General features: G+C 35.5%; 1 protein-coding gene across 6 annotated transcripts in view; it reads right to left on the bottom strand.

Annotated features, from left to right (window-relative positions):
* The window catches only part of LOC131167891 (acetyl-coenzyme A synthetase, chloroplastic/glyoxysomal), a 124,223-nt gene that overhangs the window by 14,556 nt on the left and 81,939 nt on the right, over positions 1-27,728 (bottom strand). For 3 of the 6 annotated variants that reach the window (XR_009140174.1, XM_058126948.1, XM_058126947.1), the window contains exons 11-17: positions 25,914-25,990; positions 25,753-25,831; positions 25,523-25,591; positions 25,193-25,368; positions 24,926-24,982; positions 24,598-24,688; positions 24,279-24,365 (exon numbers count right to left, since the gene is read on the bottom strand). Coding sequence is in view for 4 of the 6 variants with exons in the window: in XM_058126948.1 (XP_057982931.1) it covers positions 24,279-24,365; positions 24,598-24,688; positions 24,926-24,982; positions 25,193-25,368; positions 25,523-25,591; positions 25,753-25,831; positions 25,914-25,990 (636 nt within the window). In the remaining 2 variants the exon portion in view is untranslated. Of the gene's footprint in view, positions 1-24,266; positions 24,366-24,597; positions 24,689-24,925; positions 24,983-25,192; positions 25,369-25,522; positions 25,592-25,752; positions 25,832-25,913; positions 25,991-27,728 lie in introns of all 6 variants that reach the window. The other 3 variants (XR_009140173.1, XM_058126946.1, XM_058126949.1) reach the window with 1 other exon arrangement.

Here is a 27,728-nt window from a genome sequence, read left to right as displayed (position 1 = left end):
TCAAACCTCCACAACGATGGCAATGCTTCATAAATTTTAAGGAAATCAATGGTAAATTCTAAAAATTTAAGAGGAAACCTTTGATGTCTTTACCAAATTTACAATACATGGTGTACACGTTAATATGCAAAGAAATCATAATTTTTTTCACAATAGAACAAATTTCATTTAGGAGAAAATAGATATGAAGGGGAGGGCAATATATAAACCTACGACAAATGAAAGAATCTACGAACAAAAGAAAAAAAATATATAAACACGAGCAACATCAAATCAACAATGCCCTAATCTTGCTGAGAATCTAAAGAAAAGTTCACTAGAGCTAACCGGCAAAGAAAGCCCAAAGTAAAGCAAAGAATTCTTATAATTATCTTAATTAAATATTGCTATTTATAATGTTTTAGGTACTGGTTACTGCTGTTGAGCACATCAATTATTCCAGTGACAGTAAACATGGTGATTCTCAAACCAATTGAGCCAAAACTAAACAAACCAATGAACTTCAAACCAACAACAAAGCCACACAGCAAGCTTGATTGGTTCTTCCAGACACCTTATCCATATAGGCACCATGGAAATCAAAATCGAAAATGAACTATAAATGCGGGGAGCAGGACATTGAGTTCCCAAAGGGACGACACAAGCATCACAAATCATATGTATTTATAACAACTTCAAATGCACCAACCTCATATAACACCAACAAAATGAAAAAAGGAAAAAGTGAATAAGCACCAGAGTAATGCCACAAGGAATGGAGCAACTCGTAAAAGGTCAAAAAATACTGACTTCTTCTAAAGTTTAATAAAAAGGCATGGATATCCCCGAGGTTTCAAGAATTCCATGAACCTCTCTTTAGATTTAACATAAAAGAAGTGGATCTACTTTGAGGCTCCAAAAATCCCATGGACCTCTCTTGAGTTCTAGCAAAAAGACATGGAACTCCCCAAATATTTGAAAAAGACAAGCTGAGGGAGGGAGTACAAGGGTCTCAAAAATCAAATGTCAAAGAGATTCGTTGACTTTTGAAACTCAAGGGAGGCAAGTCTTTTCGTCACATCTTAGTGGAGTTTAATGGGATTTTTGATACATGAGAGGAGATCCACACTTGTTCGCCAAACATCAAGAGAGATCCACACCTATTCGCCAAACATCAAGAGAGGATGCTGTATTTTGCCCTATATAGAATAACCATGCATGGAAAACATGTTTAAACTTTGGTAAAGAAGAAAACAAAGTGATAAAAATTTAGGAACCATTGAAATCAAAAACCTAAAAATAAAATGTTGTAGATGTTAAGAGAGAAAGAGAGGAAAAAGAATTAGGGGTAGGGGTGGTACTATATATATTAGGGTAAAATCCAACAACACCCCCTTGAGTTTTTTGAAAATGACACTCTACCACATATGTTTTCAAAAACTACCAAAGAACCCCCTCAGGTTTAATTTTATTGACAAAATAAACCTTACATTAATTGAGCATTAGTCAACCAGTAAGTATATGTGAAAAAAAAAAAAAAAAAAAAAAATAGCCATAATAAAATGATATTTTTAAATGAAACATATTTAATAAATTAAATTGAAAAAATTGGTCAACATAATGTCTTAAAAACTAGCTAAATAACTCGAAGACCTAATTCATTCTCAAATTAATTGATCTATTTGGTCCAATTGCTTTAGATCAACCAATTGACATCAAAATAACAAAAAAAATAAAAAAAACTATTATTATTTTTAAATTTTTTAAAAATATATGAGAAATATAAATTACTAATAAGTCATAAAAATACGTAGTAAGTAAAATACTACAAAATATTTATTAGATGTAATTTTCATAAAAATTTAATGACTAAATACATCATAAAACAAATAAAACATAGTGTTAGAAAAAGATATAAAATGGAATGTTGGTTTTTCTCCGTGCAAAATATGAATGCTAAATGGATAAATAAAACTCAAATTTATATTAACTGGTTGAAAATTGTTCGAGATAATTCACCCGACTTTTCCTGATTTTATTCAAGTTATTATGTTATTAAATTTGGTGTTCACCCAAAAAGCAAGTCGCAATTCGACCAACCGTCTAATCCAAATCAATTTTTTAAAACTATATTTGATTTGTTAAATAGATATTTAGTTATTTAATTTTCATGAAATGCATATAGTAAATATTTTGTAACAATATAATTATTTAAGAATTTTTGTTAAATTATTTAAACTATTTATTTATTTATTATAATTTATAATTTTTTTTAAATAATAATTTAATTATGTTGTCATGCTTATGTCAACTAATTGAATTGGCTTAGTCATAGGTGTTCAATTCACTTATAATTTTAAATTTCAAATATGTTGCAATTAATGAGTCAACTTTTCCAACTTAATTTATTAAATTAATGTCATTTTCTTAATTTATCTTATCAAAATTGTGTGGAAGGGCAAAATTGCAATTTTATTAAGGATAAAAATTAAATTTTCTCACTAAATTTAACAGTTGACTAATGCTCAAGTAACGGAAGGTTCATTTTGCAAATAAAATTAAATCTCAGGGGGTTTGTGGTAGTTTTCGAAAAAACAGGGGGTAAAGTGTCATTTCTTGAAAAGTGATGGTGTGTTACTGGATTTTACCCTATATATTAAGTTGGTTTCGTTTAAGAGACAAGAAATGTTATTTGTGCTTATGCTCCTTAGGAAACATGAAAATAAATTTTTGGAAAGATATGAATAATAGTATGTTAGAAGAGAATATGCCCCTTTAGTAATTATATTGTTTTGGTGGGGGTATTTTTTTCTCTTTTGTGCCTTTCATTATTAACATATAAGAGGGCAGACATGGAGCTGTACAAATGCTATAGGAAACAAATGCTTTTTTTTTCTTCTCTTCTCTTCCTTTTCTCTACATATCTTCTCTTCTTCTCTACTCCCCTCTCTAGCTTTACAACATGGTAGCAAAGCATTGATCTCAAAATCTTATTTAGCTGAGTCCATTTTGGATGTTCGGTTTTCCATTTTTTTTTTCTTCTTATTTTTCCCTAATCGATTCTCCAATCTAATTTTCTTCTGAGTTGAGGGTCATTTAAGCATAATATTCTTGGTTAGTGTGTACAACATCCTTGATATGATGCTATGTGTACTACTCAGTGGTTTGCTAATGTGAAGTCCGTTTACCCTTGTTTCTGATATGCTGTTGACACTGTTCCTCTGTTCTACAGGCTGCTTGCGGCATCATGATGCTCTTTTAATGCTGCATGAATTTGTGATTGATGGCTTGCAATCCTATATCAGTTGCGGTTTGGTTCCGATGGTGTTCGATGACTCTATTTCCTATTCTTGCCCATGCTCACTTCTAGTTGCTGTCAGCCATAATGCCTGCAGCTACAGCAAGGTTTTTTATTAAGTACCTTCAATGCTTTTTCATGGTTTGTCTGTTCTTCATGGTCAAATAATACCTCCTAGGATATTGTAACTTCAGTTCTTGGTTGTAGTTGCCTCGTGAAGTTCCAGACCTTTGAAGTTCTAAAGTACTGTAAGTTCTGTATATTTGAAGTTCTCAAGTGTTGTTCTGTGCTAGTGTATGCTGCCTGATTGTGCACTGTTGCTGTGCTGTTCATTCCCCATACTGATGTGTGCCTATTTGCAGAGTACCGGAGGTAGTTTTGATGGCGTCAGTCAAAAGAGCTTCAGCTGATACAGTTAACTTACAGATCACGGTTAACAAATTGATTGAATCCTTCAACTGCTATGTGGTCACAAGTAGTGCATGTATATATTAACACAAAAGGGCACTCCAAGTATCTGCTGCAAGGATCCGAGGATTATGAAGATTGGAGAAAAGTGAACGACATACTAGTGATATTACTTGTGTGATTGTGAAAGGTTGGTGATTCCGGACAGCATCAAGGATCTACAGCCATGAAAGAATGGAGGAGAGAAGGGAAGAAGTACGAAGAGGGAAGAGAGGAGAGAGAAGAATACAACAGTGAATAACACATTCACTTTCAATTCAAATTCAACAACCAACTTCTACATGGCTTTCACACACTATTTATAAGAAAGCCTTTCACACAATAAATTACACATACCACAAAAACCATATGAAATTTCAAACACACCCCTAAAATACACAAATATTACAAACAAGTCCCCCAAATCATAATCCTACTATAAGCAAACTAAACACACACGACAAACAACTAATTGACTAAGCACATTTGGGTTTAGGACCAAATAACCCATTGACCTTATCGTTTAACATAGGCCTCCAAATTGGTTCAAAATTATCCATCCAAATACCCACTTCTGGCCCTACATCAATTCCCTCCTTCCAAAAAAAACTCGCCTCCGTCGAGTTGGGAAAAAGTACAACAAATCTACAAGCAAACTAAACACACACGATAGACAACAAATTGACTAAGCACATTTGGGTTTAGGACCGAATAACACATTGACCTTACTCGTCAACATAGGCCTCCAAATTGGTTTAAAATTATCCATCCAAATACCCGCTTTCCGCCCTACATCAATTCCCTCCTTCCAAAAGTAACTCACCTCCGTCGTGTTGGAAAAAAGTACCAAGGAGGCCATCACCATGAATAAAATTATCTTGCTTCATAAGAAAGAACCAACGGTACGCTTCAACTTGTCAAGTGGAAGAGCTCGAGAACGCATCAACTTATACTTCCTTTTTTCGTCAATGATGAGGGAATCAGAATTCTCATATCTGTCATGGTTAACCTTCGTATCAAATAACCATGAACAACCCAAAAGGATATAACAAGTTTTTAGAGGAAGGATATTACATTGTAGTATCTCCACAATGGGACCAATCTTGAAGGTAAGCAAGTGACGAGATGAACCTTCAAGTCGGTATTATCCACCCAAACATTTTTGTATGGATCTCGATAAGGTTCAACTTCCAAATTTAACTTCTTCCCAGCCTCTTCAGAAACTACATTTGTATAATTACCAGGATCTATACCCAAAGTTCAAAGCTGCTTTTGGAAAATCACGAGTTTGAAAGATGTTGGTCCACCTCCAATATTCTTTTTCTTCAACCTTGGGGGAAAAGGGAATATGTCAAAGCACTAAACATATTTTCACATGGCTGTCATTGTCTTAGTCACTTGGGACATCTATTACAGCTTCAACTATTAGAGTGACATAATCATCATATTTCTACAACAGCCATGACTTGGTTAGGGCATTGTGGAGCTCAATGCCCAAAACCTTCACATTTAAAGCATTTGACTGATGGTTGGCACTTAGAAGTTCTAAAATGCTCAAGAGTCTTCGCAAGGGGTATTATTCTGAACTCCTTTACCCAATTGCTCAAGTATATTCTCCCATACAACTCCATTATTACTCTTCTCAAACTGACGGGTTGATGTAGCTCTAGAAGGATTACATTACATATCCTCCTCAATCTAAGTGGAAACTTGTACTACATCCTCAACTATAATAAGACAACATGCAAAATGTGTGGAGGCAATAATTGGCTTCAATACTTTCCTGTATGCAAAGTTATCATCACATCATCCTTCCATTCTATGTTGGCACAAGTAGCCAAATGATAGAATCTACTAGTGTACTCACTATCTTTTTTTTCTTTGCCTCAAATCAAAGAATTGGAGATGAACACGCTGTTGATAATTAGGAGGCACAAATTGCTCCACCATGGCTTGCTACATCTCATCCCATGTTGTAATCTCACCAAATCTCCTTCTAAAGATCTTCTATGGCTTAATCCACCAAATTCGAGCAGTTTCCTTCAATTTTGATTCAGCCAAATACAACTTTCTAGCCTCATTCATGTCATACTATCAGAACTAGTACTCTAAAGAATACACCCCATCATCAAATTCATCAATCACCTAAAATCTGAGACTTCTAGCTTAATTGCCTAACTCAAATGATCATTTCCGCCTGCACACAACTCATAAGTATGAGGGACAGCAATGATTCCACCTTCTTGTTTGGTACGAAAAAACCATGAGCTTTTTACCTGAGGCTGCAACTTCAGTTGTTAGCCTGATAAAGCATTGGCAATAGTCTCCAAAGCATTTTCTATATTTTATACCCTGCAAACAACAATTTCACCTTCACAAACAATTCAACATCAGTCACCATCTTGCAATTATATATTGGCAAGGATTCTTAGACAATTTGCTAACAATCATCAATATATTCATGCAAACCACAAACTTCACTTTCAATTCTTAAGAACAATCTTCAAGTAAAACCAACTTACAAACAGGAGCAAGTACCAGCAGTTTGGTTTGATTCTTGATGTTGGCAACCAAATTTCTACCATTTTTTATGGAAGTGGAGGTATCGTGAAAATCTTCCAGGAAAAGGGGTGTTCAAAAGATGAGGACATGACTGGAATTTTAGAAAAAATTCAGAACTGCTCTTTGGTATTTTTTAGATTGAAATTTCAGGGCAAAGAGGATGGTTGAAGGGAATGAAATCTGGGGTTGGATTTAGATTCCTCGATGGTTTCAAGATAGGAGATTTCGGATGAGAGAAATAGAAGAGATTAGAGAAAACGCGGAAGAAAAGAGAAAAGTAGATAATTAAGGGAGAAAATTAGATAGATGAGAACAAAGCAAGAGAATTGAGGAAGAGAAGAGAAGGGGCTGCTCGCAGCAGGGACAAAACAGAGGGAGAGAAAGAATAACGAAAGAACAGAACAGAGAAAGGGCAGGGAGGGAAGTAGAGAATGAAGAAGAGAAGAAGGGGAGAAAAAGGGTGAAAGAGGAAGATGTGGGGAATTAAAATGGAGGAATGGTGTGATAGTGGTGGGGCTCTAATACCAAATGATGCGGGACATCATCTAGGATATGTAGCCATGAAAAAATATAGGAGAGAAGAAAAGAAGAAAAAGAAGAACGAAGAGAGGAGAGAGAATGTACCACGATGAACAAACAGTCACTATCAATTCAAATTCAACAACCAACTTCTACATGGATAAGAAAGCCTCTAACACATGAGGTTACATATATACCCCCCTAAAACTAGATGAAATTAAAAACATACCTCTAAAATACATAAATATTGCAAACAAACCCCCAAAATACATAATCCTACTACAAGCAAACAAAACACACATAATAGACAACTAATTAACTAAGCACATTTAGGTTTAGGTAGAACCCAACAAATCATTGACCCTGTTCTTCGACATAGGCCTCCAAATTGGATGGAAAAATGATCCATCCAAATACCCTCTTTTCTCAACCTACATCAGTAGGTCCCATGTTATAAACTTAAGGTTATGTTCAGTTTGCAAAATGCCAATTCCAAATAATAAATTTTTTTAATAGGTTAGTTACAATATACAAGAAATTATGTTGTTATTATGAAGCAAATAACAATGTGAAACATTTTATGAATCCATGATAGGGAATAGACAAGAAATAACTATTCCCAAATTTCATCATGGGAATGTCTATTATTTTTTAATTACATGTTTAATGAAATAATTAGGAATATATATGAAATAACTATTTCCTTGATTCCTAAAATTTAAACTATATATCATCTTATTCCAATGAATAGTTATTTCACCGAACCAAAAGAGCCATAAAGGTTATATGGGAGGAACTAGACAACTAGTAACCAGTTAGTTCCAACATTGAAATGATTAAGAAGTGAGAGGCAAAGCTCTTGGCTGAAAAATTTCTATCTCAATTAAGTCCTAAACTTCAACCCACTCGTAATCAGATTCTTGCTAATGAACATATCCACAAATCAAGCATATGATAGAATCCAATGAATCACCATGGATCTCAGTTTTCTTCTCAGGCTTCTTCCTGTGATACTTCAACTATGATTAGCACTACCTCTCATAACAGCATGGGAACTTTTGGAGGACAAGGACAAAGTTTAGGTGGCAGTCGTGTCAAAGGTAGTGTACTGGGATGAGGAGTTCATCATGGAAATTCTCACATTATGCATGGTTCAATCACTTAAGCTCAATCCTCCACATCTAGTGCTACTGTGGTCAATTTCAATACTGCTGAGCTGCTTGCCTCTTCATCTTCCTCACCCTAGGTTATTGATTTAGCTCCCTCCTCTCACATGACAAGTAATCCTAATTTATTCCAGTCCTTGAAACCCACTATTTTATACTCTAAGGTTACTCTTATTGATAGTTCAGCTGACTAGTTTTTTTATCATAGCAATACTCTTTCATTTCCATCAATTCCTCTTTACTCTGTGCTGTATGTGCCTAAATTGCCCTTGATGCCCTTGAACCTATTATTAGTTGTTATATGAACTTCTTCCCTTCATATTGTGTTATTTAGGATATCCAAACAAAGAAGACAATTGGTGGAGGGCATAAGAAGGATGAAATGTATAGGTAGTGGTGGTGGTGAATCCAATTCTTGTTATACAGATTCTTAAATTTCTATTCATGGTATTTCGACGGCTCAGTTGCACGGCTGCTTGGATCATCCATCCATTCAAAGACTGCAATTAGTTTTTCCCATGTTTAAATCTATTTCTCATTTTGAGTGTTCTGTGTGATAAGAAAGCATGTTAGGGCATTTTCTGTCTAGAGTTGAATCCCATGGTAAATCATTGTTTTCTCTTATTCAATCAAATATTGGGGGTCTGTGTAGGGTGAAGAATTTGGCCGGTGTTGAATATTTTGTGTCCTTTGTGAATGACTTTAAGTATATGATTGAATTATGTGTTAAAAGATCAATCTAAAATAATCTATTTACTCAATTATATTAGGAAATACAAACTCAGTTTGCCATTAGCATTCAAATTTTCAGATCTAATAATACAATAGAATTTGTTCAAATAGCTTCACTCTTTTTTCTTGGCCAAAGGGATTAATAATCAAATATTACGTGCACATATCCCTCCACACAATGGAGTGCCTAAATGGAAAGATAACTGTTAGAGGTTATATATGTCTTTTAGTATAATTATTATTGTGTTAGTATGTTAATTAGTGAGAGTCAACAAGGATATTATTGTCCTTAGAATGTATTTAGATTGTATTATAAATAGATGGAGAGACCTATCTTCAAGTTAAGTCATTCATTTTAATCAAATCTTAACATGGTATCAAAGCAGGTTCCTATCTAAACCCTATTTCCCTCAGCCATCACCAGAAAACACCATTCTCATGGCTGTTCTTCCCAAATCCACCTCCATCCCATGCTAAATCACAAATCCGACCACACACCCATAATCAACCCCCCCCCCCCCCCGGGCGCGGGATGACCCACCCCACAAAACCCCATCGTCATAGGGCACTCCACTCGCCCCCACGCACCAGCCAAATGCCAGCAAGACCGACCCCACACGCAAATCCGTGAGTGAAGTTCCAGCCAATTTTTTAATTTTTATTTTTTCCTTTTGCCATGCTCTGATTCCTTCTTTAGACTATATTATCAAGCTGTTAGGCCATTTTTTTGCTAAAAAATTCAACCTTTTTCGACCACGCACTTACGGTATTCCATTAATTTCTGTTTAGAGTTTGTGAAAGCTTCCTTGTGATTTTTTTGGAGCCATGGCAATATTGATATGTTCAGTTGTGCAGCTGTGGCAATGGTATATCTATCGGTGAGTTGTTCACCTTGTCTGTGGTTGCGTCGGTGCTTCACATGGTTGGTAATTGTTCCGATTATTGACTGTTCTTTTTGTTTTTGGTGTGATTGCTGATTTGTGAGTGGTGTGGCAGTGCTATATCAGTCAATGAGTTGTTCACCTCATCCGTTGTTGTGTTAGTGCTTCACATAGTTTGTGATTGTCCCGATTAGTTTTTAATTGGTCTTCTTGTTTTTGGTGTGATTGCTGATTTGTAAGTGTTGGGATGGAATCTATGAATCCCAAAAATTTGTATCCTACATCGCTGCCGCAAATAACGACTCATAAGTTGGATGGAAAGAACTATGTTCAATGGTCTAAAGCTGTTCGAATTCATTTAGCAGGATTAGAGAAATTTGACCACTTGCTCCAACTCGATTCTTCCGATAAGAAAGAAAAGATGTGTGGGTTCAGGAAGATGCCTTGATTGTTTCCCTTTTATGGAATTCGATGGAGCCCACATATGTGAATGCATTTAAATATATGCAAGAAGATTTGGGATTGTGCCAAACTTCTATACTCCAATAACATTACACATATGTGTGATTTATCCCACGAGTACTTTTAGTTACAACAAGGAGATAGGAACATTGCAAATTATTTTGGAGAGATGAAGCATATTCATGAGGAGCTTAACGTCGTGCAACCTATAACTGCTGACGTTCGTGAGATGCAAAAGTAGAGGGCACAGATGACAGTTCTTCGTGTTCTAGCAAGCTTGAGACCTAAGTTTGGGCAAGTTCAGTCCTAGATACTCAGTAGTGCCGAGTTGCCATCATTTGCTGATGTTTATTCTCATGTCCTTCGTGCTTCCTTTGGCATGCATTCTCCTACTCTTGCATTTGGCTTTGAGAGGACAGGATTTGCCACAAAGAGTGATTCTACCAAGCAGCCGCAAAAGTAAAGACCGTGCTTTGAGTAGTCATAATGGTATAGATGGATGAGGCAGAGGTACTCCTCGCAAGTGCACTTATTATGGACGGAATAATCATACTATTGAGCAGTGATGGGATCTTCACAGCAAATCTTCATGTGTTGCCCCTGCAGCCACCACTGACTTCACACCTTTGGGGCAGCCAATGCAGCCACCACCAACTCTTCACCTTTGGGGAAAAGTGGGGGGCAACGCATTGTCTCTATGTCAGAGAGAGAGTATTCCAAGTTCCAATAGTATCAAGCGTCAAGACAAGCTTCTCTTCCCATTACACCTCTTGCTCAAATAAGTAATCACTGCATGCTTGTCATCTAGTACTTCTTGTCCTAGTCTTTGGGTTATACACTCCGCTGCCACTGATCATATGATAGGTATACAGTATACCTAGCTTTTTCTCCACTTTTCAATATCCTGCAAATTTACCTTATGTTACTCCTGCAGATGGATCCACTACTGCAATCAATGGAATTGGGGCTGTAATCCCACTTCTTCTATTTCTCTTCCTTCGGTTTTATATATTCCCAAACTTCCTTTCAACCTTATTTTGTTAGAAAAATTACTAAATCCATGAATTATTCAGTGACATTCTTCCCTGATTCCGTAGTTATTCAGGATTTGAAGACAAGGAAGACGATTGGCGGAGGACGTGAAGCTGGTAGACTCTATCACCTTGAACAGCCATCTCCTTCAACCACGAGCACTACTGCTACCACACCTCTCCAAATTCATTGTTACCTAGGTCATCCTTCATTGAGAAAGTAAAAATGTCTTGTTCCTAGTTTGCGTTTTGTGTCTAGTCTTGAGTGTGAGACTTGTCAGTAGGGAAAGCACCATCGTGTCTCTTTCACTTCCTAGGTCAATAAACGGGCTCCAAGCCCTTTTATGTTAGTTCTTTCAGATGTCTAGGGTCTTAGTAAGGTCGTGTCCAAGTTGGGTCTCGGTACTTTATAACATTTGTAGATGATTACTCAACAATGACTTGGTTTTATTGAATAAAAGATTGTTCTAAGTTATTTCATGTATATTGTGCCTTTTGTTTTGAAATAAAACTCAATTTGGTTTGCCAATTCGAATATTTCAAAGTGACAATGCTAAAGAGTTTTTCGATGCACAATTCACTACTTATATGACTTAGTTTGGTATTGTTCATTAATCATCATGTGCCCACACTCCCTAACAAAATGGGGTTGCAGAGCGGAAAAATATATATCTTCTTGAAATCACTCGCACTTTATTTTATCAAATGCATGTACCTAAAGTGTTTTGGAGTGATGTTGTACTTATTGCTTGTTATCTCATCAAAAAAATGTCATCCTCTGTTCTTAGTAGTAAAATTTCCCACTCTATTCTCTTTCCTAATTCACCTTTATTTTCTCTTCCTCCTTGTATATTTGCGTGTGCCCTTTGTTCATCAACTAACCCTTGGGGTGGATAAGTTGGATACTCGTGCTATAAAATGTGTCTTTCTAGGCTACTCATATACTCAAAAAGGACATCATTGTCACAGTCCTACACTGCATCGCTTCTTTGTTTCTGCTAACATTATCTTCTTTGAGTCCACACCTTACGACACCCAATCACTAAGCGCTTCTAAGCTTAATAAGCCTCTTCCTTTGCCTAATCTTCCAAATTCTATGTTGCTGTCCTTGCCCAACCAACAATCTAAATCCCTATGTAGCTCGAGTCCTTCTCATTGCCTTGATCATCCTAATTTGTAGGTGTATTCACAACAGCGGATCCAAGGAAGAGAGTCCCCTCTAGCTTATACTACCACGCCTTTGGTTTCCTCATTTGATAATCAAACTTCCCATGATGTTGATCCTATTATTGTTGTTTGGAAAGGTAAATGCACATGTACTCAACACCCCATTTCCAACTATGTTTCTTATGACTCTTTATCACCCTCCTGTTATTATTTTGTCACTGCTCTATCATCTACTACCCTTCCTAAATTTATGTCGGAATCCTTAGCCCATTCTAGGTGGATAGATCATATGGTTGAAGAGATGAATGCTTTACTTGACAATGGTACTTGGGGCTTGGTGCCTCCTCCTCCTAACAAGTTTGTGGTGGTTGGTTGTCGCTAGGTTTACATTGTGGTCCTGTTGCTAAAGGATACACTAAAGTGTATGGTTTGGATTATTCTGATAATTTTTCTCCGGTTGCCAATTTGGTTATCTCCTTGGCTACTACTTGTCATTGGCCTTTGCATCAGCTAGATATGAAAAATGCCTTCTTGCATAGTGACCTTGAGGAGGTTTATATGGAACAACCGCCTGGGTTTGTTGCTCAGGGGGAGTCAAGCTTAGTGTGTCAACTCAAGAAGGCTTTATATGGTTAAAAACAGTCCCCCAGAGCATGGTTCAGTCATTTCAGCGTTGTAGTAATTGAGTTCGGTCTTCGGGCAGTGCGTTAGGATCATTCCATGTTCGCGTAGGATCCTTATTGTTGTTTATGTGGATGATATTGTTATTACACGTGACGATAATGAAGGTATTCATAATCTTAAATTTTTTCTAAAGACTAAGTTTCAGACCAAAGATTGGGTACCGTTGAAATACTTCTTGGGTATAGAAGTATCTAGATCTCGTATCGAAACTATTGTCTCACAGAGAAAGTATGTTCTTGATTTGTTGGATGAAATTAGCTTGTTGGGATCTAAACCGATTGATACACCCATGGATCCTAACAGCACGTTGATGTCGGATATGGGTGATTTGGTACCTAATCCTCGACAATACCGGAGGCTTGTTGCAAAGTTGAATTATCTCACAGTTACTCAGCTAGATATATCTTTTGCAACAAGCGTTGAGTCAATTTCTAGATTCTCTGAGGATAAGTCATTGGGACGCAATAATTCGCATCTTGAGATATCTGAAAGATGCACCTAGGAGAGGTATTTTATATCCTAATCAAGGTCAGACTTATATCCATGGATATACAGATGCAGATTGGGTTGGATCACCTTCTGATCGGAGACCCACCGCCGAATACTGTATCTTGGTTGGGGGTAATTTGGTTTCTCGAAAAAGTAAGAAACAAACTGTGGTGGCAAGATCAAGTGCAAAATCAGAATATAGAGCTATAGCTCACACTGCTTGTGAACTTGTCTAGTTGAAGAACATGTTGGAAAAATTGAGTTTTTCGCATTCTCAACCTGTGGGGTTGATGTGTGATAATCAAGTTGCTCCTCATATTGCCTCCAACTGGGTCTTTCATAAGCGGAGGAAGCACATTGAAGTTGATTGCCACTTTGTTCAAGAGAAACTTGTGCAGAAGTTCATTAGAACCACTTATGTGAAGTGGGACATGCAGCTTGCTCATTTGTTTATCGAAGCATTGGGGGGGGGGGGGTGCTCTTGTTAAATTCATTTGTAACAAGGTAAGAGCGTATGACATTTATGCCCCAACTTGCGGGGGAGTGTTAGGGGTTATATATGTCTTCTAGTATTATTAGTTTTTGAGTGTGTTAGCAAGGTCTTAAATTTTTATTTTGACTCAAATTTTGAAGCTCCAAAAGTACGAAAATTTTGACAAAAATTTCGATTTCGATGTCAATTTCTATTTTGATTTGAAAAAATAATTGAGACCAGGAGTAAAGCATGGAAGTCTTTTATGAAACTTTAGAAATGATTAATAGACGTAACAATATAAGTTTTAGGGCTAATCTATTACAAGTAAATACATCTATGTTGTGTATGAGGTGCAGAAGTTGTAATATAATATGTGCATCAAACATATTTATAAGATAATGTACTTTAAACATATTTAGTGAATCAATTAATATAAATGAAATTCATAAATCATTTAAATATTATTTATTATACAAATAATGATAATTTAGACATGAATGGTTAAACAAAATGTTGTTGTAAGTTTATTTTTTCATATAATTTCAAAAGCACTTGCAATAATCTTTTGTTTTGATAATATATATATATACACACACACATATATTAAGAGAGAAATTTCACTTCACCCCTAAATCTCTCATTTGAATTCCAAGGAAATTTCATTGCATAGGTCAAATTTTGACAAGTTTCGCTAAAATTTCGAAATTTCGATATATTTTGGATGAGTCGTTGAGATTTCGATGTAAATTATGCAAGACAGAAATCGACTGCCATTTCGATTTCAAGGGCAAGGGCGACGGAAACTAAAAATTTCGACGGAATTTCAACAATTTCGTGGAAATTTAAGACCATGTTAGTATGTTAACTAGTGAGAGTTGGTCAGAATATTATTGTTATAAAAATATATTTAATTTGTATTATAAATAGAGGGGGAAGCCTATCTTCAAGTTAGGTCATTAATTTTAATCAAATTTTAACAATAACATTTACAGCCTATTTCCTTCTTTACAAGATCCTTTCCAGTATTCAAGGGCATAAATTCCCTCAAATCATGTGCCAAAAACATCCATGTTAGGTGCACATGTTTTGTTCATGTTCCACATACTAGCCAAGATAAGTTCTCTCCTTGTGATTCCCACACTCAGAAGAAATATGTTAGTGGAGTTGTTACATTTTTATAGGGAACACTGTATTTCTCTAGCAGCGGGTCCTTCTTGGATAAATCTATTTCGAGTCCATCAACGACTTCTAATTCCCCCTTGTGTGTTGTTCCTCCAATTCCTATCCTAATCCCTTTTTAGGAAACTTTTGCTCCTCTTTCAAATCCAAGAGTTAAAGAAACATATAACGGTTTATAGGGGAGTGAAACCAAGCATGGATCACTACCACCACACAACCGCCTCTTCTGCCATCCATTGTTTCAACTTCTGCTTTTCAAGACCCATCCCGACATGATTTGGATTGACTAGTTGCTCACTGGAAAGGTATCCAACCATGTACTTTTCCTTAGTTTCTTGGATTTGCCCATTGCTCAGTGGAAAGGTACTCGAACGTGTATCCAGTAGTCATTAGTTGCTTATTTATTGCGCATTATGTTTCAATACTTCACCTTCCTAGTCCTATGGTTGTCTTTCCTAATCTATTTCTTTTTTTACTTTTTTAAATAATCCCTTATTCACATTTTAAAGCCCTTACACTGCCTCGTATGCGTAGATGGAAGCTTGCAATGGATGTAGAAATTGATGAAATGACCACTTGAGGGAAGTGGAACTTGGCGTATTTTCCTCCTAACAAGGAGTTGGTTAGATTTCATTGGCTCAAGGCTCAATTAGTTGCTAAGGTGAGCACCCGATCATATGGTATTGATTATTTTGAGAATCACTCCTATTTCTTGACTAAATTTTGTTTGTGTATTAATCATGTTAGTAGTTAATTTTGATTGGACCTTATACCAATTAGATGTAAAGAATGCCTTCTTGCATGGAGATTTGAAGGAAGAGGTACACATGGAGCAACCTCTCTGGTATGTTGCTCAGTGGGTAGATGTTAAGGTATAAAAGTTGCATAAGGCTATTGATAGCCTACAATCTCCTCAAGTTTTGTTTGACAACCTTGACATGACTGTCTCTATGTTTTACCTAGTGCTACTTCAATCTCTATCTGCAAAATGGAGATAGGTGGGGTACTTCATCATCACGACTAGAAGTGATGAGAGTGAAATTGTAGACATCAAGTTGTTGCTTCAAGAAAAATTTCAAATCAAGGACTTGGGTACTCTAATTACTTTGTTGATATAGAGATTGTACGCTATAAGAAAGGATTGAATCTATCTCCGCCAAAGACTTTCAAAATGGGACTGATATGTTCCAAGCTAAAACAGTTGATACTCCTATAGATCCCAACGGGTTGTCTCGAGATATCAAATCGGATTTGAGGGTAAGTTGATCTACTTGGCTATCACTAGACCAGAGTCATATTGTGAATGAGCTTATATGGTTTAAGTCTCTTATGTCAAAGATGGGATTCTTGGTTATAGAACACATAGAAATTGTTAGAGGTTATTTATCTCTTTTAGTATTATTATTATTATTAAGTGTGTTAGCATGTTAATTAGTGAGAGTTATTATGGGTATTATTGTCATTAGAATGTATTCAATTTGTATTACAAATAGAGGGATAGACCTATCTTCAAGTAAGGTCATTCATTATAATCAAAATCTTAACATAGTACCAAAGCTAGTTACCAGGAGGTCTTGGGCTCTAGTCTTGTCGCCCGCGTTTATTGTGTGTTGTTAAAAAATCTTGGGCTTAATCAAAATCTTAACATAGTACCAAAGCTGGTTACCAAGAGGTCTTGGGCTCTAGTCTTGTCACCCGTGTTTATTGTGTGGTGTTAAAACAATTTATTGTGTTCCCTATCATGGGTGTTATTTATCGTGTGTTTATCTCTATATGTGTTGCCACAGCATTCGTTGAATTAGGTTTCTTTGAGTCACCAGTAAGATACCCGAGCTTTCCTCTGCCATCGATTGCAAGTTTCACGGACTGGGCCCATTCTCGGAAATTCTTCCCGTTGAGTTTTTCTTCCGATAGTTGGATAGAAGAGCCATTTAGTCCATTCGAACTAATGATGGCATTGGTTCGACTCGTTTGAGTCTCTAAGGTTGTCAACTCTCGACTGTTGATGGAGTTGTCCCCTATAGTTAGCTTGGTTTAGGAAAAAACCAGCTCTAATACCATGTAGAGAATGAGAATGAATCAATTGTGTATTCAATTGTGTATTCTTTACATACTCGGGTCCCTATTTAACATGTACACAGAGAATAAAATATGGAAAAACGGAAGAGGACACAACTTGTAGTTGAGATGTGTAGTTTAGCTTCGGTGGTGGGTCTCAATTTATAGCCTCTAGATTGTGGCAAGATCTCATGGTAGGTGGTGGAGGCTCACCCACCATGGTAGGTGGCTGTCATTCACCAACCGTGGCCGTTGTTCACCAATCGCAGTCGTCATTCACACTGTAGGGATTTCTACAAAAGCTGTGTTGAAGAAGGTCATGAGCTCTCCCTTTGTGAAATCTGTCGATTAGTTGGGCGATGATTTTATGAAGCCTTTATTTAAGCCCGCCTTCTCTAATATTTGTTACAAGCTGGGGTTAGGTGATATTCATACACCACCAGCTTGAGGGGGAGTGTTAGAAAAGGATATGTTACTTTAATAATTAGGTTGTGTTAATGAGGGTATTTGTGTCCTTAAGACTTACTATTATTAATAATATATAAGAAGGCAGACCTGGAGCTGTAAGCAGACTCCAGAAAACTGTCATTCAGTTTTTCCTCTCTTTTTCTCTTCTTCTCCTCGTCTCCTCTCCTTCTCTTCTTCTCCTCGTCTCCTCTCCTTCTCTTCTTCTCTCCTCCATCTCTAAATTTACAACAATAATGTTCTTCTTTTTCAATCCGAAAAATCAATTGAGCCTACATGTTTGCGCAAGTAGTGGTGATCTTGTCCTTAATTATTTTTATTATTAATATAAAAGAGGGCAGACCTGGAGCTGGACATATGCTCTGGAAAACTGCTGCCTCTTTCTTCTCTTGTTTCTTCTTCTTTTTTATCTCCTCAATCCATCACTTTGCAGCATGGTACTAGAGCATTAATCTCCAAAGAAGTCTACAGCGCTTGTTGCGATCTACCTTCTTTCGTATGGTAAAAGTAATTCCCTGGAGGATTGTAATTTCAGTTGTGGACAAAGCTGCCTCTTGAACTTCTAGATCTTTGAAGTTCTAAAGTGTTGCCCTGTGCTTGTGTTCTACCTGATTATGCATAGCCATTGTGTAACCTGCGTACTTCGTTCACCATTATAGTGAGCATTGATTGCAGTGTATAGTGGGTGGTTTTGATGGTCACTGCACAGACAGCTTCGCCTGATAAAACTGACAACGTGCAAATCACAACCGTCAAATTAGTTGGATCCTCCAACTGCCTGTTGTGGTCTCAGGTAGTGCAAGTGTATATTAGCCGAAAGGGAAGTCCTAGTATGTGTTGCATTCACATCCATCTCTAGACTCCAGGGATTAGGATGATTGGATGAACGAGAATGAAATTACTTGTGTGGTTGTGGAATAGCATGGAACTATGAATTGCTGCAAAGAAAATGTTTCATAGAACAGCCAAGGTTGTATAGGATGATCTTCATGAAACGCCTCTCACAAGATAAAGTTCAAACTAGTATTTTTTTACTTGATGAGAAGTTTTTCAAATATGACCAAGATGGCTTGTCGACTACTACTATTATGGCACTTCCAAAGGAATGTGGAAGGAACTCAACATCTATCAACCAATTAGTTCCGATGTTGAGTTGATTAAGAGGCAAAGAACAGTTTTTGGCTGCCACGTTTCTGTCTGCATTAAGTCCAAAGCTTCAATCCCTCTAATATTAGATTCTCATGCCATCCAAGAATGAACTCTCACTTTTCTTTTCAAGTTTCTCCCTATGATAGTTTAGCCATGGTTAGCACTGCCTTTCAACCGTTGTAGGGCAAGTATTCGAGTATGAGGATGTTTTTTGGAAGGTAGTCTATTAGGACAAGAACTGTCATGGGGATTTTCCATTTGCACACACTGTGGTTAGGGAAACCATACCCTCAAACATTTTTAAGACCTCCATGAAAAACTGATTTGGGTCCATGAGTCTCTTGCCAAGGTGATTCGAACGTTGAAACTTCAAGTGCACCAAGCCATTCCACCATGCGGTTGAGCACATCACCTACAGTGTTTGAGAGGAGTATAACAATCTTGCCCACATGGCCAAAGTCAATCTTCTACATCTATTCTACTATAACCATTCAAGTATAGTCAGGCTTCTTCACTCTTCATCTGACTCACCATGGGTTTTTTATTTTGGTGCCTCCTCCAATATGACAAGTAGTCCTAATTTATTTTAATCCTTATAACCCAATACTTTACACACTAAGGTTACTCTTTAGTTACACTGGTTTCTTGTTGTTGCAATATTCCTTCTTTTCCTTCTATTCCTCTTTCCTCTATGTTATATGTACCACAATTTCCCTTGAATTTGTTATCAATTTTAAAGGTAGTAATGGTAGAACTAGTTCCTCAATTTCTAGTCATGGTATTGTCATGATTAGTAGCATGCTCGTTTGGATCATCCATTCCTTAAAAAACTACAAATTTTTCACACATTCAAGTTTGTTTCTCATTCTGAGTGTTCTATGTCAGTTGGGAAAGCATATCAGGACATCTTTCTGCCTATAATTGAGTTTCACATTAAATCAAAAATTTGACTCATCATCAATGTTTTGTCTCCTTAGTGAATGATTTATCACATATGAACTAGATCTACTTGTTAAAGGATAGGTATGAATTTTTTAAAGTATTTACTCAATTTTACCCAAAAAATAAAAACAAAGAAAAAACTCAGTTTTTGTAGAGAATGAGAATGAATCGATTGTATATTCAATTGTGTATTCTTTACATACTTAGGTCCCTATTTAACATGTACACAGAGAATAAAATATGGAAAAATAGAAGAGGACACAACTTGCAGTTGAGATGTGTAGTTTAGCTTCGGTGGGGGGTCTCAATTTATAGCCTCTGGCTTGTGGCAAGATCTCATGGTAGGTGGTGGTGGCTCACCCACCATGATAGGTGGCCATCATTCACCAACCATGGCTGTTATTCCACACTCCCCCTCAAGTTGGATCATAGATATTGATCATGTCCAACTTGCAAATAAACTCTTCAAAGCTAGATCTCTGTAATCCCTTAGTGAAAATATCTGCTAATTGTTCTCTTGTAGGGATATAGGTCATGCAAATTGTCCCCTTCTCCACTTCTATATGTTTAGTCCTGTTGTGCTGAACAGGATTATGAGACATACTAGTGGCAGCTTTGTTGTCGCAATAGAGTTTGACAGGGAGCTCTATTGTGATGTGTAGCTCTTCCAAAAGCTTTTGTAACCATAGCCCTTCTCACATCCCTTGTGCAACAGCTCTGAATTCAGCCTCGGCACTACTTCTGGCTACCACACTTTGCTTCTTACTCCTCCATAAATGATCTATGTTTAGCTTCACTAACGGCCTTTTATGCATCTTTTCTCGCCTCTTTATACTTTTCAAAGTTAACCATGTTTCTACATTTTTGTCATGTCTTATACAAAATTCTTTTTTGTCTTTACAGCTTTATGGACATCTTGATCCAATCACCAACCCCTCAACTGGTTTGTAGAACGAAATTGAAGCAGGAAAAAATTGAGGAAAGAATGGAATCAAGGTAGGAATGGAATTGGTTTCGGAATGTAATTACAACGCTTGTTTAGTAACATGGAATGACTGTAGAAATCCAGTTTCAATTCCTAGCTAGCATTTGGTATTCTTCAATGGCTTATCTAATGGAATGAAAAATTAGCCTTTTTTTTTAATAAAAACCCCTAATACATAATTATTTAATTTTACATTATTATCTTATCTTAAAATAGTGAATTTTATTAGTGTTAATATTATTTTTATTTTTTTATTTTTTTATACTAATTATTACCCTGAAATAATAACAATTATTTTTTGCCTTTATTATTATTATTTTTTTGTTATTATTATTTTTATAGTAATAAATATTATTGCCAATGAAATTATTATTAGTTCTTATTATTATTTTTTAATTAACTTAATAATAATTAATTATTGTTCTTAAAAAAATAATTTTTTTTCCTTTTTATTATTATTATTGCTCATTTTGTTTTTTTATTTCTATAGTAATAAATATTATTGCCATTGCAATTATTAGTTGTTACTATTATTTTTTTACCAATTTTAGAATACTTATGGTCCTTAAAATAATAATTACTTTTGTTTTTTGCAATTTTATTATTATTGTTCTTGTTGTTATTATTATTTTAATAGTAATAAATATTATTATTTGTTGTTGTTATTGTTATTGTAATTATTCTTATTCGTTATTGTCTTTACAATAGTAATAACAATTCATATTATTATTTGTTGTTGTTTTTGTTTGATTATTATTTTTTCATTATTTTCATAATGGTGACTATTATTAGTGTAAAATAATTATTATTATTTTAATTTTTTGTATTACTATTGTTCTTGTTCTTTTATTTTTTCTATTATTGTTATTGTAATTAATATTATAATTATTCATTGTTTGTATAATGATAAAACAATTAATATTATTATTTGTTGTCGTTTTGTTTGATTATTATTTTTTAATTATTCTCATAATAGTGATTATTAGTTAATTTTTATGCTAATTATTATCCTTAAAATAATAATTATTATAGTTTTTTATTACTATTATTCTTGTTGTCATTATTATTTTACAACAATAAATATTATTTTTATTGTAATTATTATAACTTATTATTTTTTATTATTTTTATAATGTTTTATCCTTGAAATAGTTATATTATTATTTTGCCCTTTTTTACTAACATTTTTATTTATTGGTATTTTTATAATAATAAATATTATTCTTATTACAATTATTATTAGTTGTTATTATTTTCATTATAATAATAATAATTAGTATTATTAGTATTTTTTGTTTCTAAAATATTTTTTATTATAAAATGAGTCTAATTCCATAGAATGAAAATTGATTCCAACCCATTTGGACTGGAATCACGATTCCCCCATTCGTAGGAATCGTATTCTATCTGGAATACAATTCCATCCTTGATTCTGCAAACCAAGTTCCATTCCTGAAATTTGATTCCATTCCAAACCTCATTCTACAAACCAAACGGGAGGGAACTTTCTTTACTATTCAAGAATCTTCCTCTTGATTCACCTAAAATCTCTTTTGCTGTTTTTTAATAGAGCTAGCTATTATACTCCAAAGAGTATTTGTATCTTTATCATCCTCTACAGTCCAATCATCATCTTTAATCATTCTATCTTTAAATTTTAGTATATTTTCTCCCTTTAGGTTCCACTACCTAGTTCACTTACACTATCACTTCTCTTCCATTTTTTAATACATATATCCAACACTAAAACTCTATGTCGTGTGGTTAAGCTTTCACTTGAAATAGCTTTACAATCCTTACATGATAAAGTGATAAACAATCTACCCTCCTAGTTAAGAAAAAATCTATTTGACTTTTATTTTGTCCACTTTTAAAAGTTATTAAGTGTTCTCTCTTTTTAAAGCAAACATTCATTATAATAAAATCATAAGACATAGCAAAGTCTAAGATCATCTCCCCGCACTCATCTTTGCCTCCATATCCATATCCTCCATGTATCCTCTCATAATCTTTATTATCCCTTCCAACTTGTCCGTTCAGATATGCTCCTATGAATATTTTTTCAGTCCCCGATATGCCTTGTATAATACTATCCACATCTTCCTAAAATTGTCTCCTAAGATTTTCTGCTAAGCCTACTTGAGGAGCATAAGTACTAATGATATTTATTATCTCTTGGCCTAAGACCATCTTGATTTTTATAATTCTATCCCCTCTATATTTACATCTACAATGCAATCTTTTAATTTTTAGTCTACAATAATTCTTACCCTATTCTTAAGTTTTTTTTTTCCGTGTACCAAAGTTTAAATCTTGATTTATCAATTTCTCTAGCTTTCTCCCACACCCACTTTGTTTCTTGAACGCACATTATAGTAATTTTTCTTTTACTCATAGTATCCATAATTTCCATGCTTTTATCCGTATGTATCCCTATATTCCAAGTTTCTAATATAATCCTAATCTCTTGAACTTCTTTACCCATCTATGTCCAAAATAATGCAAGAACCCTCGCATATTTGACACCGAACTTGGGCGTTGACACAACGCGTTGCATTGGGTCACCGACCTAGCCCACCCTCGCCCACTTTTTGCTACACCCAAATAGAATAAGTGCAACACATCACTCATAGGGAATTCTTTAGTGAATATTTGGTAAGGATTCATATCATAGTGATCTGACAAATTTTACACTGGCAATCAACTACCTAACACAACCCTCCTTTTTTAGCCAGACTTGGGACCAGCTGTGTGTGAAAAGATTAGGACATTAAGTCATCAATGAATAATTTCATCGAAAATAACAAGACTTTACAAATGGATTTTATTGACTTAGAGAAATTCAATAATAGAGTATAAAATTTTTCTAATGGGTTCTGGAAAATAAGGAAGCAGACCATGGGTATATAGGGTTCATTCATGATGCATAAAAAAGGCATAGTGACTAATGCAAAGAGCATAAGAGAAGGGAAACCACGAACTTGTGTAAATTAAGGGTGCACTTTGAATTCTTATGCTTTTGGCTCTTGCTTTGGCCATGAATGAACCTACTAGCATATCCAAAATGTGTTTCCATGGTCTAGTTTCTTGTGCAAATGCAATTGTCTTGATATGGTTATGAGTAATAAAATCTAGGTTACAATTATGAAGATCAGCCTATAAAAGGTTTGGACGAGGATTTTTTGAGGTAAAAGAAAAGGCAAAAATGAGAAGGAAATCAAAGTTCCATTGTGCTGTCTCTCTTTCTCAAATAATAGTAAAAATGAAATTATCCCCCTCGGTTGTTAAGCACACAGACAATGCGTGTTCCTGGTCAACAGTCCAAATCCCATCCCAATTGTTAGTTCTTGGGAGGGGATCTAGGGGAGGATCAGCACCTAGAGTTGTCCAGTCAATTTATGGCTCTGCCTCTGCTATCAAAAAGTAATAGAAATGAAAAGAAATCTTTTGAGTATGAGCGAAACATTAGACTTTTGGATTTTCCCATTATAGCTAACTACCAAATGCAAGGACACGAGCATTCTGATTGATACTTGCTTAGGCACATGCATGATGTTTTTCACCAAATTAGAATGACTGTCTTAATATATAAAAACCTGGTTTCGCACTGTAACTATAAGGCTTTTCCGGAGTTCTTCGCTGCACTTAACACCATCCACCAAGGTAACAAATGCGTATATACCTTGTCCTTTAACCTAATAAAAGTAAATAAATAAATACTCACTGAGATAAAACTGTTCATAAGAATAAAGCCAATTTAATTATGAAAATTATCTCACAAACTGCAAAAGTCACAAAAACACAAAGACAGGGAAGAGTGGGTGAGAGGAGGTGTTGCGTAAATCTTAATTACACAACTGTTTAAAAATAACACATGTACACAGTACACATGTGCATACACAAAGAAAAATAATTACAGATGGGTACCTCATGCTCAAAACCAACTACAGCAGCTTCAGCACATTGGGGATGTGAAACTAGAGCTGACTCCACTTCTGCTGTGCCGATACGGTGTCCGCTTCATTCGTTCAGAAAGATATTAAACAAAAAACGAAAAATAAAATGCATATCAACAAGCTTAAAATCTGAAAATGTTAGACCTAATGTATGTTTATGTACAATTTCGCACACATATACGTTTGCAAAAGATTGAATGGTGATTGATGTGTATTGTCACCATGTCCACGTCCACGCCCAAAAATTAACAGGAGGTTCGGGAGACTGTAAGAGAGAACTCATGCAATCCAGAAGGTACCTGACATTGATAACGTCGTCCACCCTTCCAGTAAGCCAATAATATCCATCTTTATCCCTGCAAAATAAAAGTGACGTGCTTAACAAAAACTACGTGCTCATTCGACATATATAGCATCTCCTTGTAAGGATAAAACTTGAGCTAAGAATAATAAAGCACACAAACAGAACCCATGCAGTGTTTAAAGAGTTTATGGAGATGATCAATAGAATGACAGAGTAGGACCAAAGAGATGCAATGACAGAAGTAATTCCAGTAATAACTTACCTGCTGCAGCCATCACCACTGAAATAGTAGCCAGGGAATGCCGTGAAATATGTGGTTTCATATCTTTCATGATCACCATAAAGAGTTCGAAATGCACCCGGCCATGAGCTTTTCATGCACAAATATCCACTACACTCACCTTCAATCTCAATACCCTTCTCATCTAATATGACAGGCTGTGGTAACACCAGGGAACATGATAGTGGCAATAATGATGATGACAATGGTGACGACAACAATGTAAAGGCAGAAACAAAAAATAAATAAATAAATAAATAAAGTTAAGGAAAAAAAAAAAGCATAAATATGTTAGTAATGCAATGTAAATACCTGAACCCCAAAGAAAGGAAAAGTAGCAGAACCAGGTTTCTGTGGCCACGCACCAGGTAGAGGAGTAATCTGCAAAGCAACAACAATGGTGAATTGTGACTTATCAAATTATGCATAAGAATAATGGGATTATTAACATTGACATTTGATGTTTTTACATTTCTTGAAGAAAATAAGGCCAAAAGCAATCTACACAACATAATAAAAAGAAAGTATCAAAGTTAAACTACCATGAAGCCACCAGTCTCTGTTTGCCACCAAGTATCAGATATAGGACATCTTGAATCTCCGACTACATTAAAAAACCACCTATAACACATAGAATTTGTTAAATGCTTTATTTGAAAAGTAAAATGTTAACTGTCAGACAATGTAACTTATTAGTGTTAACCTCCATGCACTTGGATTAATAGGCTCTCCCACACTTCCAAGAACTCGCAAGGACTTGCGTGAGTAGCGGGTGACATACTACATAATCAAAAATGTAAAGATAAACCTCGTCACTGAAAACTTGAAACCATAACTAATTGAAATCAACATGCCATCACAGAAATTTACTATAAAAGAAGAACCTTAACCGGTGTGTGTGCGTGTGAAGAGAGAGAGAGAGAGAGGAACCTTGGCTGCTCCCATCAGAGGAATGGGATCAAATGCAGATGAATATAATTTTGATTGAATATTTTTAGAAATTAAAGGCTAAAATACACAGACCATTCCAAGTTTTGACAACAAAGACCGAATGCACCCTTGCGTTTCAAAAAACCAATCACCCCCCCCCCCCCTTTTTCAGAGCCAAAATGTCTAGCCAACTATGTTATTAAAAAAACAAAATAACAAAAAAAAAAAAGGGCTCTTTTGCCCACAAGAAATAACAGCTCTGACAATCTAAGATTGTTGGTTGCTCCTCCTCCACTTTTCCCACAAAAAACTTGCCAAGCAAGGAAAGAGGGAAGGAGAGAGGTATGACCAAAATGAGACCAAAGAGCATATTAGCTGCAGTGGTCACCAAAGGAGCGATGGAGGCAAAAGCAAGGATATTTAATAATATGCTAAACCCAATAGGAAAGAGGTCTTCCCACAACCTCTACTCCACAACAAGAAGTTCATTGTTGAGAAATTTGCACGTACACATACAACTGAAGGAAGGATGATCCTCTCATAGTGGCCAGCCAATGACAAGACCATTAAATCCATTTTTACATTCCATGCCAACCAACTGTTCGCTTATTTCTTGGCCATTCTATCTGTTGTCATATTTATTATGAGCTTTTATTGCTTACCCCTTGAACGCGGCTAAGCTATTTAAGTACTACTCATTGGATCTTGAAAAAATATCACAATTTCCAATTCCAACAAAATGGGCAGGGAGAGGAAGAAGAAGAAACATCCAACAACCCATAAAATAACACAACTTTTTAATAGAAAAAGAAATTTATTGAGAACGAGAAGAATTAAAGTGAAAAAGGACAAGAACAACAACAATAACAACAACAAGCCTCAAGACCCACTAGGTGGGGTGGCTACATGAATCCTTTCCCACCAATTCACCCGATCCAGAGCGTTTTTCTCTATTAGATTAAGGGCTATTAAATCCTTCCAGACTACCTCATTACAAGTTATTTTAGGCCTATCCCAATCCCTTTTCATGCCAGAAATAATTTCCTCATAGGTGCTTTACTAAATCTGCCTTTTAAATGCCCAAATCATCTTACCCGCCCCTCTCTTATCTTGTTTTCAACCAGTGTTATAACTAAATTATTGAGTATGTGCTACTTTCTTACTTTCATCTTTTAACGATAAACCAGTCATCTACCTTAACATACGCATCTCAGCAACTTTCATTTTTTGTATATGTTTCTTAGTAGCCCAACATTCTAAACCAAAAAGCATAGCTGGCCTTATAGCCATTTTATAAAATTTTCCTTTTAACTTTAAGGGTATTCTACGATCACACAATACACCTCATGCACTACTCCATTTTAATAAACCTATCTTAATTCTATGTACAACATCTTCTTCAATTTCCCCTTCAGCTATTACTCTCTTGATTATCCAGTTTAATCTTCTTTCTGTTGCTACTCCTTACATTACTAAAATTACAGTTCATATATTATATCTTATTCCTACTTATCTTAAACCCTTTAGACTCTAATGTGGTTCTCCAAAGTTCTAGCTTAGATTCCACTCCACTTCTACTATCACCAAC

Source organism: Malania oleifera, chromosome 11 (genome assembly GCF_029873635.1).
Source record: "Malania oleifera isolate guangnan ecotype guangnan chromosome 11, ASM2987363v1, whole genome shotgun sequence".
Lineage (NCBI taxonomy): Eukaryota > Viridiplantae > Streptophyta > Magnoliopsida > Santalales > Ximeniaceae > Malania > Malania oleifera.
The sequence above is the reverse complement of the archived record's forward strand: the minus strand, read 5'-3'. Positions and strand labels throughout refer to the sequence as shown.